This window comes from Stegodyphus dumicola, chromosome X2 (genome assembly GCF_044657685.1).
Source record: "Stegodyphus dumicola isolate Sdum_Otavi_A_Nest chromosome X2, ASM4465768v1".
Classification (NCBI taxonomy): domain Eukaryota; kingdom Metazoa; phylum Arthropoda; class Arachnida; order Araneae; family Eresidae; genus Stegodyphus; species Stegodyphus dumicola.
The window spans coordinates 69,398,187-69,424,440 of record NC_140781.1 but is presented as its reverse complement, the minus strand read 5'-3'; the positions used below and the strand labels follow the sequence as shown (position 1 = coordinate 69,424,440).

The 26,254-nt window shown below is 32.2% G+C and overlaps 2 protein-coding genes across 4 annotated transcripts in view; one reads left to right on the top strand and one right to left on the bottom strand.

Moving 5' to 3' along the window:
* The window catches only part of Mic26-27 (MICOS complex subunit 26/27), a 52,425-nt gene extending 36,846 nt beyond the window's left edge, over window positions 1-15,579 (bottom strand). Inside the window, exon 1 of one of the 2 annotated variants that reach the window (XM_035371787.2) lies at window positions 15,427-15,579. In XM_035371787.2, coding sequence (XP_035227678.1) covers window positions 15,427-15,432 — 6 coding nt within the window. In that variant the 5' untranslated portion in view covers window positions 15,433-15,579. Of the gene's footprint in view, window positions 1-15,423 lie in introns of both variants that reach the window. The other variant, XM_085808746.1, reaches the window with a different exon arrangement.
* A 6,874-nt stretch (window positions 15,580-22,453) lies between these two features.
* LOC118199913 (uncharacterized) overlaps window positions 22,454-26,254 on the top strand; it is a 52,679-nt gene continuing 48,878 nt past the window's right edge. The window contains exon 1 of one of the 2 annotated variants that reach the window (XM_035371785.2): window positions 22,454-22,687. The gene's annotated coding sequence lies outside the window, so the exon portion shown is untranslated. Of the gene's footprint in view, window positions 22,692-26,254 lie in introns of both variants that reach the window. The other variant, XM_035371786.2, reaches the window with a different exon arrangement.

Genomic DNA, 26,254 nt, shown 5'->3' with positions numbered 1-26,254 from the left:
AATACTTGCAGCAAGACGTGTTAAGCTGATTTCCACCATATCTTTCTCTATCTGGAAATGATCAACAAGTTTGTAGAGATATGGATAATGGAACCCTCTCTGCCACCCTTCTACAGTTCGCTGGAATGTTCTATGCCACCCTTCTGCTGAATTATTTGTCCTCTGATTATTTGGTGTCTTCATAAACATTCCACACATGTATTGCAAATGGTAATTGTGCTCGGCAGTTGCATATTATTCGTCCTATACAAGTATCATCTCAGTAAGCAATAATAGGGTCTAGTTTGTTTGCGAAAGTTTCAATTAATTCTTCAAATACTCTGATAACATCATCCAATGGTATAAAACTCAAAGCTAACAACATTTTTATATAAACACGCACATTTTCATTATATACATAAAATTCCGCCAAATTTAGTTCATGCACTTTTTGCCGTAAGCACTGTCCTAAATGAAACAAATATGTGAAATGAAAAAATGTGGTAAGGAACAGAAAGGTTTGTAGAGGATTGCCAAACTGCATTTACAATTTCTATTAATATGTTCATATACAAATTTTAGAAAGGGTTTTTTAATAAATATTTTCAACTGTCAAAATTCATTTTTTACTAATATTCACTAGCATAATTTAATATAATTATATAGTCAAAAGTCATTAATCCGGACTCGTCGGGACTTCGGCGATTCCGGATTATCGACTTTTCCAGATTATAGATCATCAGTTTAAATCTCGTAAGATGGCATGCAGAAATTCTAAAATTAAAAATATGAAACCATAATTTATGAAATAAAGAACAATTATAATCTAAAGGGTATCAAAATTTACAAAAAAAAAAAAGCTTAATATTTATTTGTTTACTTTATTAAACATTTCTTTCAATGTAAGTTGTTTAAGTTGCTTCGTTTTATGTGATAATAATTTCTCTTTAATTCTATAAACAGACATAATTTCTTGTTCAGTTACGAAGTTCCGCTGTTCAAGTCCCGTAATTGCTGTGCCGAGAATACCGACTAACTTGTCAATCGAAATTTTTTCGTTTTCACTAACCTCTCTGTCAACTTCTTCATGTCTTTATCCATCTTTTGCAGCAATTCCACTTTTTGTTTGACGGACATCGAAACATACTTTCGTTTTGTAGATCCTTTGGGAGCTCCAGCATTGGAAATTCTATTTGACATAATCGAAAGTTCAAGTTTACTTTTATAAAATTGCTCTTACAGTCTGCAAAAAATAATAAGCCGCATCCAATTCGAAGATTAAGGAACAACGCAATCATCAATATTAACTGAAATAGATAATTAGATAATTTTAGCTTATACCATCTGTTCCACATTAAACGCGAACGCGAAAACGTATTCTGCGCTTGCGCACACGCATATGCGCAGTCGTAAAAGTCTTACGAGCACGCGGAAACGCCTATGCGCATGTGTCAACGCGGCGCAGAAAGTTTTTAGCTTTGAGGTCCGGATTATGGGTGTCCGAATTAACAACTTTTGACTCTATTTATATAATTATACAACTAGGCTTAGCTATTACTTCAGTGCTATTTTGTCAAGATTATCTAGTCAGAGCCATTTAGTTTGGAGCTATTTAATCTTGTGCTATTTTGTTGGGGCTGTTTAGTCATGGGTTATTTTTACACGTCAAGATAAGCAGTATTAGCTTTAAAGAGCGACAAGCAGCGGAGAGTACCTTAAGAAGATATGACAGGAATTATTTTGACATCCATCTATTTTAACCCTCTAACCACCAATACCTTTGTGACATCTTTGAGAAAGCCTATATACTTGCATTTTGAAATATGTCTGAGAAGTTAAGGCAATTTATTAAAAGTACATAAATCTAGGTATAAAGTACCATGGGCATTTTGACATTAAAATCAAGAAAATACCTCTTTGTCATGGAAATTTGGGCTTTCAGCAAAACCCACACCGATCAGAAAATTAATAAAAATTTTCAAAACTTTCAGTAATCCTCGTATATGCAAACAATGTTCTATCATATTTTAGATAACTTAAGCAATATAGTAAAAGCCCAATTATCCAGCATTCAAGTAACCAGAACACTCTCGAATTTTAGAAACTTTTTTTAAAGAAAAATTAAGAGATTTGTAACTTTGCCATAAAGCACAAACAGGCCTATGATTCAAACAAAAACTGTTGCCAAATTGTGAAATTTAGGACCAATAATAGACAAGCATGACATCACAACCCAATTGTAAAAGTTTCGCTTTAATGCAAACCCTATTAATTCTTAATAAATAGGTTGATTATTTGTGAAAAACGATATATGTTAACTGCTACTGTATTTCCTCATGTATTGCATCCCCCCAGCTTTTTAGTGCTAAGTTCTGAAAATTTTTTTAATATTTGCATATTTTTCTCATTCCTCTACTACACATAGCTTACCCTCTGTCAGGCAGCTTACTGATAAACTGTATTCCCTTAATTATTTGTATTTTGATTCAGTGTATTTGCAAACTCATATTAGAATTTTATCCAATTTACTTCCTCTTGCATTTATTATTTGAAAAAAATTTTTGCAAATCCTTCATTAAATTACCCAGACATAGCAATGAACACTTAAAAAGCTTTTGAAATATGTGGTTTCACCTACTCCTATTATGTACCTTCCAGCTCGATGTAGCTGCTGATGTTTTCGATCTTTCAAAATCTGACTCTTTTGTTTGCCCCACTTCTTGTTCATTCCTCTGATGCCCCTTTTGGGAACTACGGTGAAGGTTTACTCATGTGAGGTGTCCCCTCAGTCTTTACCCAGTAAATGAGCTAACCTATGTACTTTGACTCAATTATGTGGCTTCAAAATCATCGATTCAATTCAATTTTTTATTTAGAATTGAGAACTGTAATTAGGAGTTTCATTATTCACGGCTTTAACATTATTGATTCAATTAGACTCCTTACTTAGGATTGAAAATTTGTAGCCTAGAAGTTTCATTTGACATGTGTGTACTACGAACACACATGACTTTCAGAACCATAGCGAAAAAATATAATCGTAGCTGCATAGCAAAATTTAAATTAGAATTTTTTAAATTCACAAGTTAACCTACCAGCAGACAGTCTGATATTCAACCTACTTTGATTTCACACTGGAGAAAAGGAAAAGATGTGCTGAGGAAGACAAATTCAGAGTACATTCATAGCAAACATTCCCGTTTGTGTTTCAGGAGACAAACCGGAAAATTTAAAGAAACCGATAATGAAGTGATGAAATGATAGTGAAAGAGCAAAGATACAATGAATAGCTGTGTCATATGAAATGATACAAGTGAGGATGATGCGAAAAAATGTGATATTACATCACAACAGTTAGTTTAAGATGAAGAAAAACACCTGCACAATAGAGTTATAAAGAAAAGGTGTTAGACTTTCAAAGATTCATGAACCAGCAAGGAAAAACATTATGATTTTGAACACATAGGAGACACAGATCAAACTCCTGCATTTTTTGGCATGCCCAATAAGACTACACTTAATCAAATGAGGGCATCTTCAGTGTTAGTAAAAATTACAGGAACTTGAGAAGTCTAGCTCAATAATGTTAGCAGAGAGTGAAGACAGTAAAAAATTTTCCACCTTTCACAATTTTTAAATGGAAAAGAACAGGAAAAATCCAGAGAATCCATTCAACAGATTTTCTCATGGATTTTGAATGCATATGCCCTGACTGCTTAAGCAATAAAGCTGAGCTTCAGGAAAATGGGGATTTCTAATGCTCTCGATGGTTCTGAAGATAAACATGTAGGAAGACGGACTTAAAGGTCACATAGGCAATGATGATAAAGATGATTTGCAAACTATAGGAAATGATGCAGACAGCAGTTCTAGCAACACTGAATGATTTGAGGCCTAGGGAGTAGCAGTAAACAATAATAGGAATGGGCAAGATTCAAATTAGAGGGAAGTAGAAATGAAGATATCTTATTAGATATTGTAATGTTAATATTACTATGCATTCTTATAGGAATGTAAGTTTCTTTTAAAGAAATAATATTATGATAGTTGTCAGCAGTTTATCCATGATTACTTTTCATTTGTTATATTCGGTACTTTTCCGTTTCGCTGGCGCAAATCTCGCCAAGCAGACTTTATTGGCGACAATATACAGTATAACAGGTTGTTCAATAAGTTTGCGGAGCGCCATCTATTCATCAATATTAGACCTAAAACTTCGACGCCATTTTCATATTTGTTCTTCTTAGGCACACGTCAAAAGTTTCATTTCGATCTGTTAATTTATTCGTTGTTTAACCGCCCTTTATATCTAACGTGTTGTGCTTTTTTTTCAGGTATGGATAAAATTGAGCAACGTGCAGTTATCAAATTCTTTGTAAAGAAAGGTTTAAATGCAATGGAAATTCATACCGAAATGGTGAATGTGTTGGGTGAATCTGCTTCTTCAAAAACAATGGTTTGTAAGTGGACTAGTTTATTCAAAAGTGGTCGTACCAGCCTTGAAGACGATCCGCGAGAGGGACGTCCAAAAACTGCATCAACACCGGAAATCATCAGAAAAATACAAGATATGGTATTAGAAGACCGTCGATTGACTGAAAGAGACTTAACAGAGGCTTTAGGCATTTCATTGGGCACAGTGAGAAATATTTTGAGTGTTAATTTAGGTTTCAAAAAATTCTGTGCAAAATGGGTGCCACATTCTCTAACGATGGAGTAAAAACACATTCGGATGCGACTTTGCCAGCAACATTTGGAGCATTTTAAGAAGAATAAAAGCGATTTTATCTGTCGATTTATCACAATGGATGAGACTTGGGTCTACCATCATGATCCTGAATCAAAGCAGGAGGCTAAGGAGTGGTGTGAACCCGACTCTTCGGTGCCGAAGCGAGTTCGTGTGCAAAAAATCAGCCAAGAAGGTGTTAGCATCAGTTTTTTGGGATGTGAAAGGAATTTTGTTTATAGATTACCTTCAAACTGGCAAAACAATTAATTCGGATTATTATTGTAACCTTTTGAATCAAATAGACAAAAAAATTTGTGAAAGAAGACCCGGATTACAGAAGAAGAAAATCATTTTCCACCAAGATAACGCACCTGCGCACAAAAAACCATTGCTAAAATAACTGAATTGAAGTACGAATTGTTGCAACATCCAGCCTATTCACCAGATTTAGCTCCCTCCGACTTCTGGCTCTTCCCACACCTCAAATAATATCTCCGTGGAAAACGATTTTCTTCAAACAAAGAGGTAATACCTGCCGTGGATGGATATTTTGCAGAGCTGCTGAAAAACTACTACAGTCAAGGGATCCATACATTAGAAACTATTGGAATAAGTGTATTGAAGTTGAGGGAAACTATGTTGAAAAATAAAGTCATTTTTACAAATAAAAATTGGTTTCTTCATTTCCGGTCCACAAACTTACTGAACAACCTTGTACACATAAAAAATGTTAGCTAAGAATTTTTTATTTTGAAGACATAAACATTTTAATATTGTTTAAAATTTTGTATAATTTTTGTATTAGTAAATAATAAAATAATTTAAAATTTGTAAAAAGACATTAATTTGAGAATTTACTATGCTTTTATGGTTCAACATCCTGATTCGCTGGTTCATATCACGTGACCCCAAGTGATCTCATCTCACGTAAACTACACTACAAAAATCTAATTCTCTCAGTAATTATCTACATTAATTTCCAGTTAAATCTTAATTTGGAATACAAGTTTAAATGAAAGAATTATTTCCATTTGTAAGAATAGCTTACTCAGAAATTATGTAAAACTGCAGTGCTTTACTTCACTAGTGCATTCTTATTAGAATTGATGAATTTAGCCCTTGACTTTGCCTTTTCTATATTTTTGCCTTAGAGTGAGCAGTGTGATTGCATCCTATTTGACTTAATTACCGTGAATGGCCTTAAGGCATAAAATTGAACTTTCTGATAAAAATTCTATGTAATTGCATGCCAGTATTGAAAGAAACAATCAATCTGATAAAAAATAGCTATGATTTGTTTTGAAAATGAGGCATAAAATGTTATCAACGAGATATTCCGTTTGGCATCAGTTGTACCATTATTGGCGATTTTATCACCTGCGCCAGCAAAATGGAAAAGTACCTTATATTCTTAATGTAATTGCATCCTTCGGAACTAACATTACACATGGAAAACCATGAAAACACTCATGCAGCTAGTCTGTTCACTGGTATTGAAACCCAGGTTGAATTAGAAGTGTTTAACGAATTTACCACTCGGCAGTTGGTGAGCCTAAAGATTTGATGTGCAACTTGAAAAAATATGACAAGCAATTTAAGTTTTTTATTTATTATGGTCTTAATTTGAATGTGTTGATTCTACTTGACGATTACTAAATAAACAGGAATCAATTCCTTCAAACTACTGCGAAAATAAGCGGCACAAGTTTTTAGAGATCTCTGCCAAATTTCATATAAACAAATATAATGTTTTACTTCAACATTTATGTCTGAAATACTCTTCTTCCTTTTGAAATTTTATGTAATTTAAATGCAGGTTTAAGTTAATAATACATGAAATGACTCTTTTTATAATTATAAACAAAAAATTTTCTTCAATTAATATGGCTTTTCTACCACGCACTGCATTTTTTTATACATTGAATTATCCAGAATATTCACCCTATAGCCTCTAATTTTGGAGCAAGTTAAAACTACCTAATATAATCAAGCCATAATTTATGATACAGTACTAAACTAAGTATAAATACTGCTATAAGCAAAAGCAATGAAATTCTAAATAAAAAATGAGTTTAGATACTTTGTTATGAAACTGAATTGTAATACTACTAGCAGAAAATCCTGTTACTCATGCAACATTTATTCTAAAAGCTTATAAAATGGATACTAATATTTCACTTCTATGGAAAGTATTGAACAGCTGGGAAGAAATGTTACTTTTTCAAGAAGTAGAAAATTTATGAAATGTACCAATCCACTCACAAAAGATTTAAATAGCCTAGAAGGCCAAATCAGCAATTTTATTTGGCTGTGAAAAGTACTGTTCGAGATATTTACATACCTACCACTCTTGATGCAATATCTTAATTAATTTACTCATGTTTACTTTTATTACATAATTTAATTTTATAACACAGCTATTTTAGTTTATTGCTTATATATGCATAACTGCTTTAATCAAACTTATTAGTAATGTTATTCATTTTGTTATATTTTTAAGTACTCACCATTGTTTCATTATAATCAATTTACCCACTTACTCTGGGTTACTAATGCCAATGGCTTTCCACAAGGAATTTACAGTTTGAATAATTAAACACTTCTGATACGGTCAAAAGTCTTTAATCCGGACTCGTAGGGACTTTGGCGATTCCGGATTATCGCTTTTTCCAGATTATAGATCATCAATTTAAATCTGGTAAGATGGCATACAGAAATTATAAAATAAAAATATGAAACCGTAATTTATGAAATAAAGAGCAATTATGATCTAAACAGTATCAAAATTTACAAAAAAAAAAGCTTAATATTTATTTGTTTACTTTATTAAACATTTCTTTCAACGTGCGCATGCATAAAGCATACATTACACCTAGTCGAAATTAGAAAATTGCAACCAGAAAACTATTTGATGTGTATTCGTGATATTTATAATGACGAGGAATTTGATTTAAATCATATCAAAGACAGAGTACATCGAGATGAAATGCTACATTTAGTAAGGAATTATAAGCCAAATAAAATAAAAACATCTGCCCTGAAGATAAGGATAGTGCTGGCAGATCAACTTCCAATTCATTGCGAGCCGCGGCGGCGTCCCCCTCCCCCCGCAGAGCAGAGTGAAGTTGATAAACAGATTTTCAGAATGGTTAGAGAAACAAAGGATATGCCTTTATCCATTTTTTGTAGCAATTCCACTTTTTGTTTGATAGACATCGAAACATACTTTCGCTTTGTAGATCCTTTGGGAGCTCCAGCATCGGAAATTCTATTTTACATAATCGAAAATTCAAGCTTACTTTTATAAAATTGCTCCAACAGTCTGCAAAAAATAATAAGCCGGATCCAATTCGAAGATTAAAGAACAACGCAACCTGCAACATTAACTGAAACAGATAATTTTAGCTTATACCGTCCGTTATACATTAAACGCGCATGCGCAAACGTATTATGCGCAGCCGTAAAGGTCTTACGAGCAAGCGTGAACGCGACGCATGCGCGGAAAGTTTGTAGTTTTGAGGTCCGGATTAGCGACTTTTGACTGTACTTTTTTTTTTGCACCTTTTCATGCAATTAGTCACTGTGCTTCTCAGTTTTATTTATCATTCATCCAAACTTTTAGTGTCCTTCTTATTTTAAAACAAAAGGTATATTTATAATTTTCATAAAGTAATTAATAGGTTGGGAGCCCCTCACAACTGTGACACACGTATCCCATAAATCCATCCCACCAGTAGAAAGTAGTTAAGACAGCTGAAAACAAGAAGTTTGACCTGGGTTCGATCCCAGGCAAGCAGATTAGCTTTCACGGATTTCCCCATGTATAATGTGACTAGAGCCAATTCCCCTTAGAAAGACCTCCAAGCAGACACCCCTCATGTGCTTTGCCATATTCAAATAATCTAACATAACATAATCCCATAAATCTACCTCTGGCTACGCATGATAAAGTAAACTATATGAGTTATGGAAGTGTTTATGAATGCTCTGAGAATTTTCGTAAAATCTTTCTCCCTGAAAAATACCTTCAGGACTGAGCTGTATCATAATTATATAAGTTACAGGAAAGCTTCATTAAACATAAAGCTGAAATATATAAAGTTAATGAAAGGGAAGAATTTTTGGGGGGAAAGTGGATTGTTAAAGCAACAAATATAGGAAACATATTTGCACAACATATAAAAAAGTAATACTGTTTTTAAAATATTTACTCTTTTAACACAAAATACAATTTATTAACTTCCTTATTAATAATTCATAAGCTGACTATATACATCATTCTGAATGTCACAGTGTTTGTTTGATGTTTATTGTCACCCACTCATTTTCATTAAAGTGTCAGTTTTGGTTAATTAAAACTATATGCTTGTTTACCAGTCAGTCATAAATTATTATTTATAACCAACAATCCCATATAAGTAGGAGTGAGCTGTACTGCCCTTTGTGGTGAGTGTGCAAGCCTTTATTAAAATTTTCTTTCATTTGCAAGCCTCTAATTCTTGTTGTTTATTTCGGTACTCTTCTGTTTTCAGGGCCGTAAAAAGTTGCAGCGAAAATGTCTGTGCAAAAGCGCCAAATCTAGCAAATGCGCCCATTTAACAGCATGCCAAATCTAGCGTACGTGCTGGTTTCAGATTGTGCAAGTTTATATAGTTCTATATTTCTTATGATGCCATTGAAATACTAGTTTAATTTTTAAATCCTTTTTTGATATCCTATGGATTTAACAATTTGGGAATTGCCCATGATGAAAAGTCGGCAATAGAATTTTGGGTAAAGTGCAGAATCACTCACTGCTTGACGCGTTTTTAAGAATTGCACATACTCGGTATCCATGTGCACATCAACCTATTTTCACTTTAAAAAAAAATCCCAGAATTGCACAAAAATATCACTGTGCACCTGCTTGACTTTATCTACATACAGATCGACCTATTTTCATTTTAAAAAGTTTAAAAAAATTGACAAAAATCCAATTGTTTTTACCCTTGTAAAAAGCGGCAAACAAATCGGTGAGCGATTCTGCACTTCTGAATATTTTCAAAGAAAAGGCATCATTCATTATAGTAGAAAATTACGTTTGAACAACCAACGAGATGAAATTATGCTTTAGCGATAAGTCGGTAGCAAAATAGCGATGCAGGCATCCATTCAGTTATGTTTAGCAATTTTTATATAAATTATAATAATGATCTGAAATAGTTATTTACTCTTATGCTTCCATTCAGTCATGTTTAGCCTTTTTCATATATATTATAATAATAAAAAAGTATTATATGAAATTAACCTTTAATCTAAATTAAAACATCAATCTTAGTTATTTACTATTATACTTCCTTTCTTGCCGCAATTATTTTTGGCAGCATTGGCATCAAAAATAGTTTGGCGATTTTTTACGGCCCTCGAAACCAAATAGTACCTTTATTTCTTCCAAAGAAAAACCCATCCTGCATGTCATAATCATACTTTAAGTTAGTCTTTCTCTATCTGACAATCAGAGGCTTGTCTGTTTGGTTAGAGTAGAGAGAAGGGTACCCCTTGTATTATCACGAAGTTGTTGTTTCATTTATGGTAGCCTGAGTAGTTGAATGTTACGGAAACCCTTTTATGACGTAATCTGTTGCATGATTGTGGTAAATTTGTAAGGGCTTGTGGTGCGAGTTGGTTAGGAAGTATATTGCTTGTTTTGTGGTTTAGACAGCAAAATGGCTTAATGTGGTAAGATTAATTTGATGTTTGTGTATGATTTGGAAAGAAAGGAGAAAAGAGCATTAATCGACTGGTGTGTAAGTGAAGGTTTACTTAGTAGCCAAAATTAAGTTTCTTGTTTATAGGAAGGTAATGTGTATAGTTGAATGTCAGACGATAACAGCACTATAGAGGATATTTTTTACTCTTATTTTGTGAATTTATGTGGCGACGCCAGTATACAGATTCTAGTTCAGATAATTTTAGGAAGCATTTGGATGCTGTTAAGCAATTTTGTTTGACTGAAGGCATGTTAATTCATACATAAGGTAAGTGAATATTTCCTTTGTGTAGTGCAAAGATGAATTTCCTTTTTTATGTCATTTCATTGTTTGATTTAAAATGTAGTTTATTGAGATTATATACAGTACAATGCCCGTAATCCAGAAGCGTCGGGACTTCGGCGATTCCGCATTATAGATCATCAATTTAAATCTGGTAAGATGGCATGCAGAAATTATACAATTAAAAATATGAAATCGTAATTTATGAAATAAAGAACAATTACAACCGAAAGGGTATAAAAATTTACAAAAAAAAGGTTAATATTTGTTTACTTTATTAAACATTTCTTTCAATGTAAGTTGTTTAAGATGCTTCCACAAAAAATTCAAAAAGTTCCTTTTTCTTGTGTCATAGATAGTGGACTTTCCAATGCCATACTTCTCGCATAATTTTGAGACGGATAGGCCTTTATCCATTTTTTGCAGCAATTCCACTTTTTGTTTGATGGACATCGAAACATGCTTTCGCTTTGTGGATCCTTTGGCAGCTCCAGAATCGGAAACTCTTTTCGACATAATCGAAAGTTCAAGCTTAATTTTTATAAAATTGTTCTACCAGTCTGCAAAAAACGAGCCGGATCCAATTAGAAGATTAAAGAACAGGGCAATCTGCAACATTAACTGAAATGCCTTAAATAATTTTAGCCTAGTTTATACCGTCCATCATACATTAAAAGCACATGCGCATAAAGTTTGTAGCTTTGAGGTCCGGATTATAGATCATTCCGAATTATGGACGTCCGAATTACAGACTTTGTACTGTATTTTTTTTTTCTTAGCTGCTCCTTTGACATTTTTAGTTCAATGTGTACATGGACAAAGTCAAGGGAGTGCACAATGCCTAATTTGTGTAATTCTCTGATGTTTTTTTAAGTGAAAATAGGTCGATGTGTGCATGGATAATTCAAGGGAGTGCATGATGCCAAGTTTGTTGCAATTCTCTTATGTTCTTTTTTCAGTGAAAATAGGTCGATGTGAACATGGATACCGAGTTTGTGCAATTCTTTGTCTTGTTATTTTGGCTTTGTGTAGCGGCACTAAGCAAAAATAACAAGTCAAAGAATTGCACAAGCTCGGTATCCATGTACTGCCAAAAATCACCAATTTTCGCCGTAAATATATTTTTACCATATGTTTTCATCAAGTTCAGTCAAACATGTACTAGTTAACCTAAAATTTAAATAAGTGCTAAAAATTACTGACCTTGAGGAGAATTGGGCTGATCTTTAGAATATGGTAACTGGTAGTTTGGCGACATTTTGGAGGCGATAAAGGTTACTACCTGGGACTTTGGTAACAATGTGAGCAGAACTCAGTTCCGATTACGCATTATTTTGTGTGAGGGAAATGAGAGATCATGGGATATGTCATGTGATATTAATGGACGAATTACGGTTCTTTAATCGGAAAAGGGGGGAAATCGGGAAAAAAATCTGGAAATTTTGTATTTGGCTTTTTTCTGTGTTGTGTGAAACAGTGTTCGTTAATTTTTGGATCCCATGGCCTAACTAAAGTGAATTCGAAATAGGTATTTAGTGGGATTGAAAGGGGTAGTAATAAGTGTTTCTTTAAGGTTGTGCGAGATAGAAGTAAAGATGTTTTATTAAGTTATTTATTTTATTTGGTACCTTGCTGTGAACTATAAGTATGATTTTAAAGATCCTGAAACAGAAATAAGAAAAGTTTATCGGACATGTAATCAAGATTCTGAAGAAGATTAGGTAAGTTAGTATTTTTAATTATTTGAGGATATTATTTTTATGCATTGTTCTAAATGTAAGGTGGAAGTAAAGTAATTTGGTATTATTCGGAAAATTGTTATTAGCAATGATTTAGTTTAAAGTAATTAGGATTGTAAGCTAATTTTTATTAATTTAATGTATGTGCTTATTTATATTTTAAGTAGTGTTTTGAATTTAATTATATTTTAATTAAATGATAGTTATTTTGTGAATTTTATGTTTGTAGGAATTTGGTATACGTTTTAGTTGAAGTAAACGTGCATGGAAATAATTTAAATATTTGACACTAAGTATTTGTAATGTTTGTGGTATGAATTCGTTGGTGACGTTTATAATATAATAGATAATTTAGAGGTAAAAGTTTTTGGATATTTTATTTATTTTACACGTGGAAATGTTCATATTTCGAAAGGGTATATACTTTTTCGTTATTAGGTAATTTCATACATGTTCTTTTTAATGGGTTTAAAGATTCAGAAAATTGTCATGCATTTTCGTGAAATTTTTCTAATTTATGAGAAAAAAGGAGTGTACATGGATATGGTGAAGAGTGTGCGCAATGCCATTTTTGTGCAATTCTGGGATTTTTTTTTTTTTAAGTAAAAATAAGTCGACGTGTACATGGTTTAGTGATATTTTAATTAAATGATAGTTATTTTGTGAATTTTATGTTTGTAGGAATTTGGTATACGTTTTAGTTGAAGAAAACGTGCATGGAAATAATTTAAATATTTGACACTAAGTATTTGTAATGCTTGCGGTATGAATTCGTTGTTGCTGTTTATAATATAATAGATGATTTAGAGGTAAAAGTTTTTGGATATTTTATTTATTTTATATGTGGAAATGTGCATATTTGGAAAGGGTATATGCTTTTTCGCGATCAGGTAATTTCATTATACGTTCTTTTTACCGGGTTTAAAGATTCAGAAAATTGTCATGTATTTTCGTGAAATTTTTCTAATTTATGAGAAAAAAGCAGTGTACATGGATATAGTGAAGAGTGTGCGCAATGCCATTTTTGTGTAATTCTGGGATGTTTTTTTAAGTAAAAATAAGTTGACGTGTACATGGTTTATGTGTATGTGTTATTTTGAAAAACGCGTAAGGAGTATGGTATTGTGCACTTTTTCCCAATTTTGCAGTGAATATTTGTCATGATTAAGCAGTTTTGTTAGATAAAATTTCTAGCATAAGTGTAATTCGGCTAGTAGATTGTTGGAAGAAGTGTTCAGTAGATAAAAAGAAAAGAAACATGTCTTGCGGCGGGAAAAAAAAAATAGAGGGTTGCTGTAGGAGAGTTGGTCGCCAAAAAATCGCCAAGTTACCATAATCTAAAGATCAACCGAGAATTGATTTGTAATTTTTAGGTTAGAAGCTGTATAGAAAAATCATCACTTAACCAAGGAACTTCCTAAATCAATTAACATCAAAAAATAATTATAATGTGTGATAATATCTAGCAAAAACTGTGCCACATACTTAAATTTACCGATTATTTTATGTACTTTCTGTGATTTTTTTTTTTTTTTTAATGTCTTAAATACATTCTTGTTCATTCACAGTTATTTGCATATTCTGTTTTTGTAAAAGATAAAATAATTATAATTTGATATTTTGTTTTTAAAAGATAAAGTATGAGCTTTTTATTAAAATTTTCATATTTCAGCACTGGATATATATTTAATGCAGTTTGCTCTCATTTTCTTTCTCAACAGAAACATGGTTTTATACTGTAAAAAATGTTTGAAGATTCTCGGTGGAAATCTATATTGTCACGGCTAGGAGATCAAGTGTATTTGTTTTCTTAACTAAAAAAGAGAATTTTAGCTGCAAAAATAAATCATACAAATAGGTCAAAATCCATAAAAAAATAAAAAGTTTTAATTTATGTGTAATAAACATGTGTAATAAACTTTTTAATTTAGAAGAAACTGATCACCTTTTTTTTTTTTTTTTAAGGCAATTGTGAACTCCTGTGATACTAGCTTTAAAAATATCAGGAAAAAGGAAACCCAGTTCAAAAAACAGAGAAGTAAGTTCTTCTATGGAAGACATGAATGTAAAGTAGGTCAGCCCAACTGAGACTTTCATCATGCCCACCAGAAAGAAAGGAATTCCTGTTTATCACCGACCATCATAAATGCTGGAATTGTGAGACAGTTAAATTCATGGAATAAACAGGAGAAATTTTTCTGTTACGAACTAAAGATACCTCGAGTTTCAAGTTTTCAAAACTTTTATAACATCAGAGTTCATTCTTTACCTTTCAAGAAATATCGCACCAGAAGAAGAATACTTCCTATTACAAATAATATGTAATCAAAGAAATCTAGGCTATTAATGCAAAGTGTTAAAACTACAGAAGCTATAAGACTGTGCAAGATAAAACTGTGTCAAAAAATATGAGAAGGTTCATTGTAAGTTTTGAAAGACTAATCTGTGGTTTCAATTTATCAAAGAAATATTTGTGGTACTATCCAGTTAAAATATATTAAACCTCTAAAGGGCATTTACACTTTTATATGACTTCAGTCACGGAAGAACAATGGTAACTTCAACACAATTTATACTAAAACTTTTTTTTATCGTTTTTCTTTGCCATGATTAATCCCCCACCGGTTAATGCCATCCTGTTTCGTTTTTGTCTCACAGAAACATGGTTGGCTTAATAATTCAAGTACATACTTATTTTAAATACAGTTAGCAAATACAAAGGCAACAGAAAACACGGAAGCTATATTCATTTTGCAATATACTACTGATGTATTGAGCGCAGGTCAAATTCGGGAACAGAATTATCTGAGAGGCAACTCCAGTTTCCAGTACAAAATTGCACCCCAAAGGCTGATGAATTGTAACACGTTATTAACATTATATTAATACTTCACACACACGATCATGGACTAAATCAACATTTAAGATCCAGAAATATCTTACATACATGCATTCCTTCGCTTTAAAAGTTTAGCTGACAGTCTTCTTCACGAAGGGACACAAAAATGTTACTGCACAGCAAGAAAAATTGTTCAAAAAAGTCGCGACCACTATATAGATGGCAAGGAGGTTAGAATAGAAGGAGGAAAGGTTCAACTTAAACGGTGAAGCTTGGCAGCCATGTTCCTGTTATCGCTGTGACTCGTGCAAAGAAGTCTGTAATTGCAATATATATATTTTTTCTTTTCTTTTTGAAGCATGTCAGCTTGTGTTGCATATGGATGCACAAACAGATTTTCGAAAAAGATTCCTGGGATTAGTTTTTCACGCGTAAGTATTGATTTTCTTTTTTTTTTATGTATTTTGATAACAAAGGTTAAAAATATCACAATGTCATGTTGTTTTATTTCCAGATGTGAAAAAAAGGACTTAATAATAATCAATATATGTTAAATACATTTTAATGTTTCTGTTTATAGCTGGCATCTTTGTTCCTTAACATACAATGATGTATGCTAGGATTTAAACTGTATAATTTGAAAGTTTTAGGTAATTCGTTTGATAATTTTCATGAAAAGTAAGACACCAATTGTTACTATTTTTATGAATTGTAAAGATGTTAAATAAAGTAATTCTTTTCTTTATGTATTAATTATTATTCATTTTTAAGTTTTTTGAACTGTTAAGAATATAATTTGTGCATTTGATTAAGATAAACTAACTTTTCTGTTGTTAAAATTTTTTTGCATAAACTTACAAATTTGTGGACAGTATAGCGACAAAAGTAAGTAAACTATTTGGTACTTACGTATTAACGCAACCAGGCCAAAATTTCGCATAAATCGCCAAATTTGGCGACCCTACTTACGGCAACCCTACTTACGGCAACCCTACGTGTGTGAAAATAGACGAAAGTTTATTTGTAAAAAGAAAAAATAACACTGGGCGTGTACTACCACAGCAATGGGTTTTCGGCGGAATTTGCCGAGAAAAGAAAGAGACTTTTTTGGTTACTGTATCTAACAGAAGCGCCGTTATCCTCATCGAAAAAATTTGCGAAAATATCAAGGAAGGAAGCATCATTTATTCGGATTGCTGGAAAGGATAAAATACAAGTGAGTTCGAAAATGCTGGATTTCTGCATGGAACTGTTAATCACAAATATAACTTTGTGGATCCCAACACGGGCGTTCACACACATCATGTAGAGCGCAGGTGGGGCTCAGCCAAATGGCGCAACAAAAAACAGAGAGGAACAGCCCGTCATCATCTTGACTCATACCTTATCGAATTTATATGGCGTCAAGCTCAAGCTGTTAATGGCGAAGACGGTTTTCAATCAGTGCTAAAAGCAATAGCCAAAAGATTTCCGCCGAAAAAATAATTCTGCAACTTATTCAAATTCGAAACCGAAAGGGTTTAATTGCTATTTTATATTTTAAAACAAAATAATATAAAAAACTGTATTAAAAATTATCTGTAATTAATAAATGTACATTTTCTTTCTATTCATACTTTTTTACTCAAACTTACAAATCGCGTCAACCTGGTTGCGATAATACGTAAGTACCAAATATTTACACAACTGAACATGTGGAAAGATGTATCCAAAAATATAGGTGTAGGTATATTTCTGTATTTCAGCTTAATTCAAGGCAATTTTTTTCAGATTGATAAATATGAAACGCGCATAAACTGAAATCACTGAATTCACATAAATCTGTTTTATGTTATTAATATTTATTTTCTTGTTGTTATACGGTTCTTGGTTGTGAAAAGAATCTATTTAAAACTTTCATTTAAAAGAAAATGCAGCCTGTGACTATTTTTTTAGATAATTATCTGCTATTAATTTCAGGTTAAATATATTTAAAATGATTCTTTAATAAATTACAATATTGTGAATAAATCAGAAATATCAATTCTTAAAGGAAAAACTGGAAAGTACACACAAAAGGTTGCTAATAAAACCTAAGCAAATTCTTGAAATATGCAAAAACATTATTTTTAAATGCTTTAATGTTATGCACATGCATTTAGATTTCGAACTATTTCTTAATGATTGTACGTAGTAAATTACGAATATCATCTTTATAACTTTAAAACAAAAAACATACAATATCGAAGTATTTCATTATAAATTTTACATATTTTTAGTGGAAAATACATGCACGGAACAGCTTAAAAACACGCACGTTTCACTACCGTAATGCAATGCTTTAAAGTGGACGCCGCTTGTTCGGTGGCGTTTCATTCCCCGATAGTGGAGGAAACTGCGAACCCTCCCTCCTTCTATTCTAACCTCCTTGATAGATGGCAGGCTGTTCTCTGATTTAACAACAGAGTAAGCAAGGAGCCTCGTTGAGAGTTAGTACCGCCGTGGATTCAAGGTCCGTAGACGGACGGATCTCGCCGTTGATTAGCCAAAGCGTCTACCAATCCGACGTCCGGCTGTTAACTATTCCACAGTAGAATGAATCCGACTAGTTGAGTAGAAACATGTTTCCGAAATCTGTGCATTAGTATACTTTCAGTGTGCCGTGCCAATCTAGCTCCATTTGTCTTGTGTATCTTTAGCAATAATGCATTGGTTTCTAATTTTTCTGAAAAATTAATTTTTTTAAAATTTTTTTTTAAAAATTTAATTTAATACTAGACTTTACATTGCTTAATTCTCAAAATACTTCATTGGTATTTTCCTTTTAGACCTTTATTTTAATTGCTAATTTCTCAAGGTACCACTTTATTGGTATTTCTTTTTGGACATTCTTCACTATGTATTTACTTTTGGTTTTGACTTTTACCCTTGTCTGCATGAATGACGAAACACGAATTGAATGATTGTAGAGTTAGGTTTGGAGGCAACTTCCCCTTGACAAATCTGTCTCCTGCCTGCTCAACAGTCATTCACTTATGCATTTTTTTTAAAGTTTTAGATTAATTTGAATTTGCTAAATTGGTGAATTTATTTTCATGGTTTGGTTTTGCACTTGATTTACTTATGCTATCTGAATTTAAATGATATATGTTTGCACATTTTTTAATTATTTTAACTTTAAATTTGCTTTTTACGTATATGTACGTTTGTTAAAATTTAGCAATATATAATTGCAAGCCTTTTACTTTATAATTATCTTTTTAATAAAGGAAACTAACTCCATATATGCATATCTGAGCGTTAAAATAATAGATAAATGATAAATAAAGTTCAATGACAGAAATATTGGTGGTAATAAATAAAGATGAAGGCAGAAAATGCAGAAAGTATGTTGAATTGTTGATATATGTAGAAGAAACACATTCATAGCGCTCCCAAATATTATTTCTAAGTTTGCCAGAATCTACATTACATTTGTCTTTCATATAGAAGTGCAGCCAAAAATATAACAGAGGCAGTGCTGCAAAACAAGAGTGTGTTGAGAACCACATATAAAATCTGATATTGATTAATTGCAACAGTTTCACTCAGTATTAGGATGCATGATAAAAGTACACTGACATATACTTATTAGAGAAAAAATGAGCATAAAATTTTTAGTATTAACATTGTGCTTGAATTTTTTAACACTTGTGAGCGTTTTGTTTGACAAATGTGATAATGATGCAAATAGTATTTACAAGATGTTTGCCTGAAATTTTACTCATTTTAATTTATAATTGCATCATATAATAAGATATGGTACAACTCTGATAAACGCCCTAATTTCACCAAATGTGGCGATATGTGTTTTGAGCTGGTTTTTGGCGCGATTGCGTGTTGTATGGCAACCATGTCGACGTTGAAAAGTCTTTTGGTGGAGTAGTTTAAATTGCTAGTTGGTTCGTGTCGCGTGTGTTTTTAAAATGGCCTATGTTGCGATGAAAGACGTGGTGGGAAGGTTTCAGCCGCGTATTTTAGATTGTGTGCAGAGTAAATTTAGTATGAAAAGGTACGATGTTGGAGTTGTTAACGAGTCTTTTGTTCACGGATTTATTTATGGGCATCGTAGTGTATTTTTGGAATTTCTGTGGAAGTCGGGACTTTTAAAACGGAGTTTGACGTGTTCGAAATGCGGAGCTGATATGAGAACTCGGACGAAAAAAGGTGTTTCTGATAGACTTGTGTGGGTTTGCAGTAAAATTGTTGCTAATAAAGTATGTGGGTGTCAGCGGAGTTTAAGGTTTGGATCTTGGTTTTTGTGTAGCAAGTTAACGTTGGAGGAAGTTTTTATTGTTACTTTCGAAATTTTGAATCGTAGGAAGGCATGTGATATAGCAAAATCGTGGAAGTTTTCTTCACAGACGTTGTGTGACTGGCGAAGTTTTATTAACGAATGTATTTTGGACATTGTATGCTCTGTATCTGAGAAGATAGGGGGGGAAAAGATATTTCTGCTTTTAAAAGAAGCTTTCATTATGGTAAGTGCATTTTATTTTATAGTTTTTATTTTGTAGAATGTTATATTCATTGTTTTTGTATGAATTTCCGTTTTTATTGTTGTTTTTTGAATTGTCTGAAATTTATTTTAATTTATTTTCTTGATTTGTTTTTAGTGTAGATTGTGCAATTCGTAGATGTTTTTTAAAGTTGAAACAGAACGCTGTGTACATGGTATTCTTTGAAATTTATTGTTGTTATGTTAATTTATTAAAGCGAGGTGTACGTAGTTCGTAGATTCGTTCGTTGCCTACAGTGTGCCATTCCTAGATGTTTTTTTAAGTTAAAACATGTCGCTGTGTACATGGATTCTTGTCAAATATTTTTGGTTAGAAACTTTACGTTTTTGCTATCTAAATATTTTGTTTTTGTTTCGGATTTTTAGCTCAAATCGTGTGTTCAAAACGTAGTTTTTGCATGTGCGAAAACCATGTTTTTGGAGACATTTTAGGCTTAAAGTTCGAAATGTAGACAACAAATTTAGATAGTAATATGGCAGCGTGAAGTTTCTCGCCAAAAATATTTGGCGACTTGAGGGCGCATATCAGAGTAGTTGCTAAGATGTTTACTCAAATGCACCTAATTTTCAGCTTGTAATAAAAAATTTCAAATTTTTCTGTAATTTCTAATTAATGTATTTGTTGGATGCTCGAAGTCAGAAAATGGAAACTGTCTCCTTTTTTCTAAACTTTGGTGTACTGGCAAAGAAACTAAAGTATTTAAAACCGAGTAAAAAATTTTAAAGGGTGCCTATATTTTGCAAAAAAACTATTGATTTTTAAAGCAATAAAAAAATTGCAGTTTGCCTTGAGCAAAGAAATTTAGTTTCTAATGGTTTTGATATCATTATAAATAGTTATGAAAGTCAGATAACTATTTATAATGATCCACGAGAATCTACTATCATGCATGCATCATAAATCCAATAAAATACACAGATGTTTTAGTAGTAACTTTATAAATTTTATTCACAAGTTTGCAGATGATGATGAATGATGTGATATGGGGGAAAAAAAGAATAGCAAATATATGGAAAGGCAGTTGGTTAACATATTCAAAAGTTAGCAATTAAAATAAAGGTCTAAAAGGAAAAATACCACTGAAGTATTTTGAGAATTAAGCAATGTAAAGTCTAGTGTTAAATTAAATTTTTAAAAAAAATTTAAATATTCAAAAATCTTAGACTCTATTCTTATGGTCTGGTTAATGTCTTATGGTATGATTAATTCATTCTTATGGTCTCATGGTTAACACATAACACTATTTATTTTTATTCTCTTATTCAAACACAATTCCATAGTGAATTAAATTATTATTCTTAATGTAAAATTACAATAATCCTAGTTTTATTCTGAATATTCTTAGAAAGAAATAATTTACAGGTTAATTTTGCTTTAATAAACTTGGCTTCATCAGTGAACTTGAATAAGCAATCGTACCATGCAAAAATAAGAAATCAGCAGAATAGTTAAAAAAAATTTACACCTGTCTAAGTGCATAAAACTGTTGAATGTCAATGGTTCAACTCAAATTCGAACCCTGGATGGCTTTAGGTCTATTACCTGGATGGCTGGGATAAGGTCCGGCTGGTCTATTACCTGGATGGAACCCTGGATGGTTTTAGGAGGAACCAGTGTGAATGAATCAGTTTTATTATAAATATCTGATATTAGAGTATCTTTCAGAAGATTTTTTTACGTACACTACATTTTCTATATTAAACCATTTTTAAAAATTATCACTAATTAGTCCAAAGATGCTTTGTCCCTGAAGGACTATTGTTTTCGTTTTGCGTTGAATCACTATAAATGTCCTTTTCACTTTTGAAACTGTTGCCACCTGCATTATATTTGAAGAAATTAAATAATGAAAAATCTGCATATATGTATGTATATTTCTTGCATTTTGATAAAACAACGGTACATAGAGCCATCGAATTTTGAATGACGTAATCCTACTGCGAATATGGCCATGTGGAAGCCGAAATTTTGAATTAGTTTTATTGTCGATTTCATATTTTGTAAAACTGTAACGAATTTTTGAATAACAAACTCAACGATTTGAATGCGAGCAATGGCAACAATCTACGGGGAAAGGAAAAAAACGTTTGGCAACACTCTATGGGAGGGAAAAAAACACTTTTTATCTCCAGCGCGCAGAACTGTGTATTGGAAATTCTAAAGATAGTCTCATTTTAAAATTATTTTGCGACATGGCTATTGAACTGAATTTTATCGTTTAATTGTGAAGAACATGATATCTAATAAATAAAGGTAACACACAAAACGTTAAGAAAACGAACCTTTGGACGTAATTTAAAGTCTGAAAGCTTTCGGATTTTTTTATTTATTTATTTATTTTATTTTTATTCTTTTGCTTTCATAAGAGGCGGAGAACATAACCAAGACCAGACTGCTCGAAATCGTTCAGACATACATATTCACAGATACAAGGCCTTATTTCATATTTTCGAATCGTTGTGAACTATGTTTACATCCATCGAAGTTGTTGTTGATACTGGGCGGAGCTCCGTCGTGATGTCGGCATACGCATAAACTTAAGACCACGTGACCTGCCTGCGCGTTCGGGGATTTAGCGCCGACCGTTGAACTAACTCTTCGACGTCGGACGGGTAGACACAGCAGAATTACTACATGTTAATGCTTATTGAAAAGTTTAGTTAGAAATTGGTTAGTTAGAAATTGGCAACAATTGATACCCTTATCTTGTCTGGAATGCTTGTTTAGAGTTGAATCGTGATTTCGGATTGCTTTTGACATGAAGTAGTAAATATTATGAATGTGTGTCGAGTAGCATAGAATATCGTTGCAACGTGCGTTGTAGTATTACTGTAAGTAAGTCATCTTTATTATATCTTTTTCTAAAGTACCTTTGTGAATATTTTTCGTGTCTGAATGTACTTAAACGTTTTAATATATTTATCTTATCAATTTGGATTACAGGTGGCCCTCGATTTTCGCACATTTTTAAAAATTCAATTTTTTAAAGAATTGTGCCGATGTTGCAAAAATTTTTCACTTCCGTGCAGTTGCACCTAGTTTTTATTTCTATTTTCTCTCAAGTTTTAGTATATTAAAAAAAAATAATTAAATGATAAAAAGAATAATCTTACATTCTTATTGAAGGAAGAATCAGTTGCCGCGGAACATAAACTTTCTGAAAACCGATTAGCACGTGGAAAAACTTAGTGATTAAAAAACTGAAGCCACTGTTATTATTACGAGCGTTTACGTTTAATATTTAAAGACTGGCTCACTTTTGATTTAATTCCAGCAGTTATACAATTTATAGTAGTATTAATTTTAGACCGTGCTCCAGGACACCCCAAATCTCTGCAGAATTTATAGCCGGAAATTATTGTTGTGTTTCCTCCTTCCAATACTGCTTGCCTCATGCAGCCCATGGATCTACACTTAAATGATATTATCTGGGGACAGTAATGAATCAAGCCATCAGTGCAAGTAACTGGTAAGGAAAGTGGGCCAACATTAAGATTTTCAGCAAAACTATAGTATATTGAATGTAATAAAAATTATTGGAGACTAGTTGGCTGAAGTGAAAGAGTCAATAATAAATGATGCCTGGAAACAGTTATGCCCACAAATGGTGGCTGGTTTCATAAAACTAAAGAAACTTCGGAAATTGTAACAGATAGAACCTAGTGAATGAAAAAAACGGGAATGTCAATAACGAAGATATTAACTAGTTAATTGACTCTCACGAAGTACCTCTGTCAAATGAATACTAATTGAGCAACACGTATTAAATAAAGTAAATTGGTTATTTCTTTTAACTCTGGAGGTAAATGAATTTCTAGTCATGTGGTATCACCATGCCAGTGGTAATGGTTTTAGCGATATATGGTTAAGTTTTGATATAAAGGATGTATAAGTCAGATTTAGTGTTTTAAATTTCATATTTGGTACATAGCATGATATTAAACAGATATGAGTTTAAAAATAACTGATTAACCCCTTCTTGGTTGGATTTTTTTTTTCTTTTTTTTTTTTTTTCAAATTTCTGACCCAAAAAGGGCTTTTTTTTTTTTTTTTTTTTTTTTTAATTGCTGAAAATTAATACATTTTCTATCCTAAATTCAAAAATGCAAGATATTTTAGACAGTGAATTGTTTTTCCTGGATGTATGGGTGGTCAAATGCGTGATATTCCGTCCACTGATCACCAGTTTTCCCTGCAATGCATGCAAGTTTTAAATGCACAAAAATACAGTATGATACTATATTATTTGTTTTGATGTGTTCACTATGAATATCTACATAAAAGTAATTTTTAAAATTATGTAAAAAATGCTTTAAAAAATTGGGTACTATTCTGTTTTGAGGGCCGTAAAAAAATTGCAGCGAAAATATATGCACAAAAGCGCCAAATCTAGCAACGTGCCCATTTAACAGCACGCCAAATCTAGCGTATGCGGTGATTTCAGATTGCGTAACTTTATTTAGTTCTATATTTCTTAAGACGCCTTTGAAATACTAGTTTAATTTTTAAATCCTTTTTTGATTTAATTTTTATATATTTTTTATTTTATTTATTTATTAATTAATTTTGATATCCTATGATCCTAACAATTTGGGAATTGCCCATGACGAAAAGTTGGCAATAGAATTTTGGATAAAGTGCAGAATCATCCACTGCTTGACTCGTTTTTAAGAACTGCACATACTTGGTATCCATGTGCACATTGACCTATGTTCACTTAAAAAAAAACCTAGAATTGCACAAAAATGGCACTGCGCACACCCTTGACTTTATCTATATACACATTGAGCTACACTTAAAAAGTAAAAGAAAATTGACAAAAATCCAATTGGGCTGATCTTTGGAATATGGTAACAGGTAGTTTGGCAATATTTTGGAGGCAATAAAGGTTACTACCTAGGACTTTGGGAATAATGTGAGAAGTACTCAGTTCCGATTACGCATTATTTTGTGTGAGGGAAATGAGAGATCATGAGATATGTCATGTGACATTAATGGACGAATTATAGTTCTTTAATCGGAAAAGGGGGTAAATTTGGAAAAATATCTGTAGTACTATATTATTTTGTATTAAGCTTCATTGTGTGTTGTGTGAAATAGTGTTGATTAATTTTCGGATTGCAGGGCGCTATTTAAAGTGAATTCTAAATTTTTAATGCGTTTATCTGATAATTCAAAAGAACTGATGTAATGGTGTATGAGTGTAGGTTTAATTGCGGATAAGTATGAATGTGCAAAATGTGGGAATGAAATGAGATTATGTGAAAGGAAGGATATTACAGATAAGTTTGAATGTCGGTGCAAGAAATCTGGTGAAAATGGACATTTTGTGAAACGGAGTGTAAGGAAGGGTACGTGGTTTGCTGAAAGTAGTTTGAGCATGGGTGAAATTTTATTAATTTCTTATTACTGGGTGAATAGACTGCCAGTTGATTACTGGATTTCGGATATAGAAATTAGCAGTAGTACTGCAGCCGATTGGAACTATTTCTGTAGGGAAGTGTGCGTGTCACGTAATAAAGATTCTGAAGAAGATTAGGTAAGTTAGTATTTTTAATCATTTGAAGATATTATTTTTATGCATTGTTCTAAATGTAAGGAGTAAATAAATTAATGTGGTATTATTGGAAAATTGTTATTAGCAATGATTTAGTTTAAAGTAATTAGGATTGTAATCTAATTTTTATTACGGTTAATCTTTGGATTATGGTAACTTGGCGACTTTTCGGCGAAAATTTGGCGACCAACTCTGCTACAGCAACCCTCTATTTTTTTTTTCCCGCTGCCATTTTGTCTTCACGAAGTAAAGACATGTTTCTTTTATTTTTATTTACTCAAAACTTTTTTCAACAATCTGCTAGCCGAATTACACTTATGCTAGAAATTTCATGGAACAAAACTGCTTAATCATGACAAATGTTAACTGCAAAATTGGGAAAAAGTGCAAAATCGCAAAGCTCCTTGCCGCGTTTTTCAGATTTGCACATACACAGTAACCATGTACACGTCGACTTATTTTTACTTAAAAAAAATCTCAGAATTGCACAAAAATGGCATCGCGCACACTCTTCACTTTATCCATCTACACTGCTATTTTCTCATAAATTACAAAAACTTGCACGAAAATGCAGGAAAATTTTGTGAATCTTTAAACTCGGTAAAAAGCACATGTATGAAATTACCTGATCGCGAAAAAATATATACCCTTTCCAAGGATGAACCATTTCCATGTATAAAATAAATAAAATGTACAAAAACTTTTGGTTGATCTTTGGATTATGGTAACTTGGCGAAAATTTGGCGACCAACTCTGCTACAGCAACCCTCTATTTTTTTTTCGCCGCCATTTTGTCTTCACGAAGTAAAGACATGTTTCTTTTCTTTTCATTTACTCAACA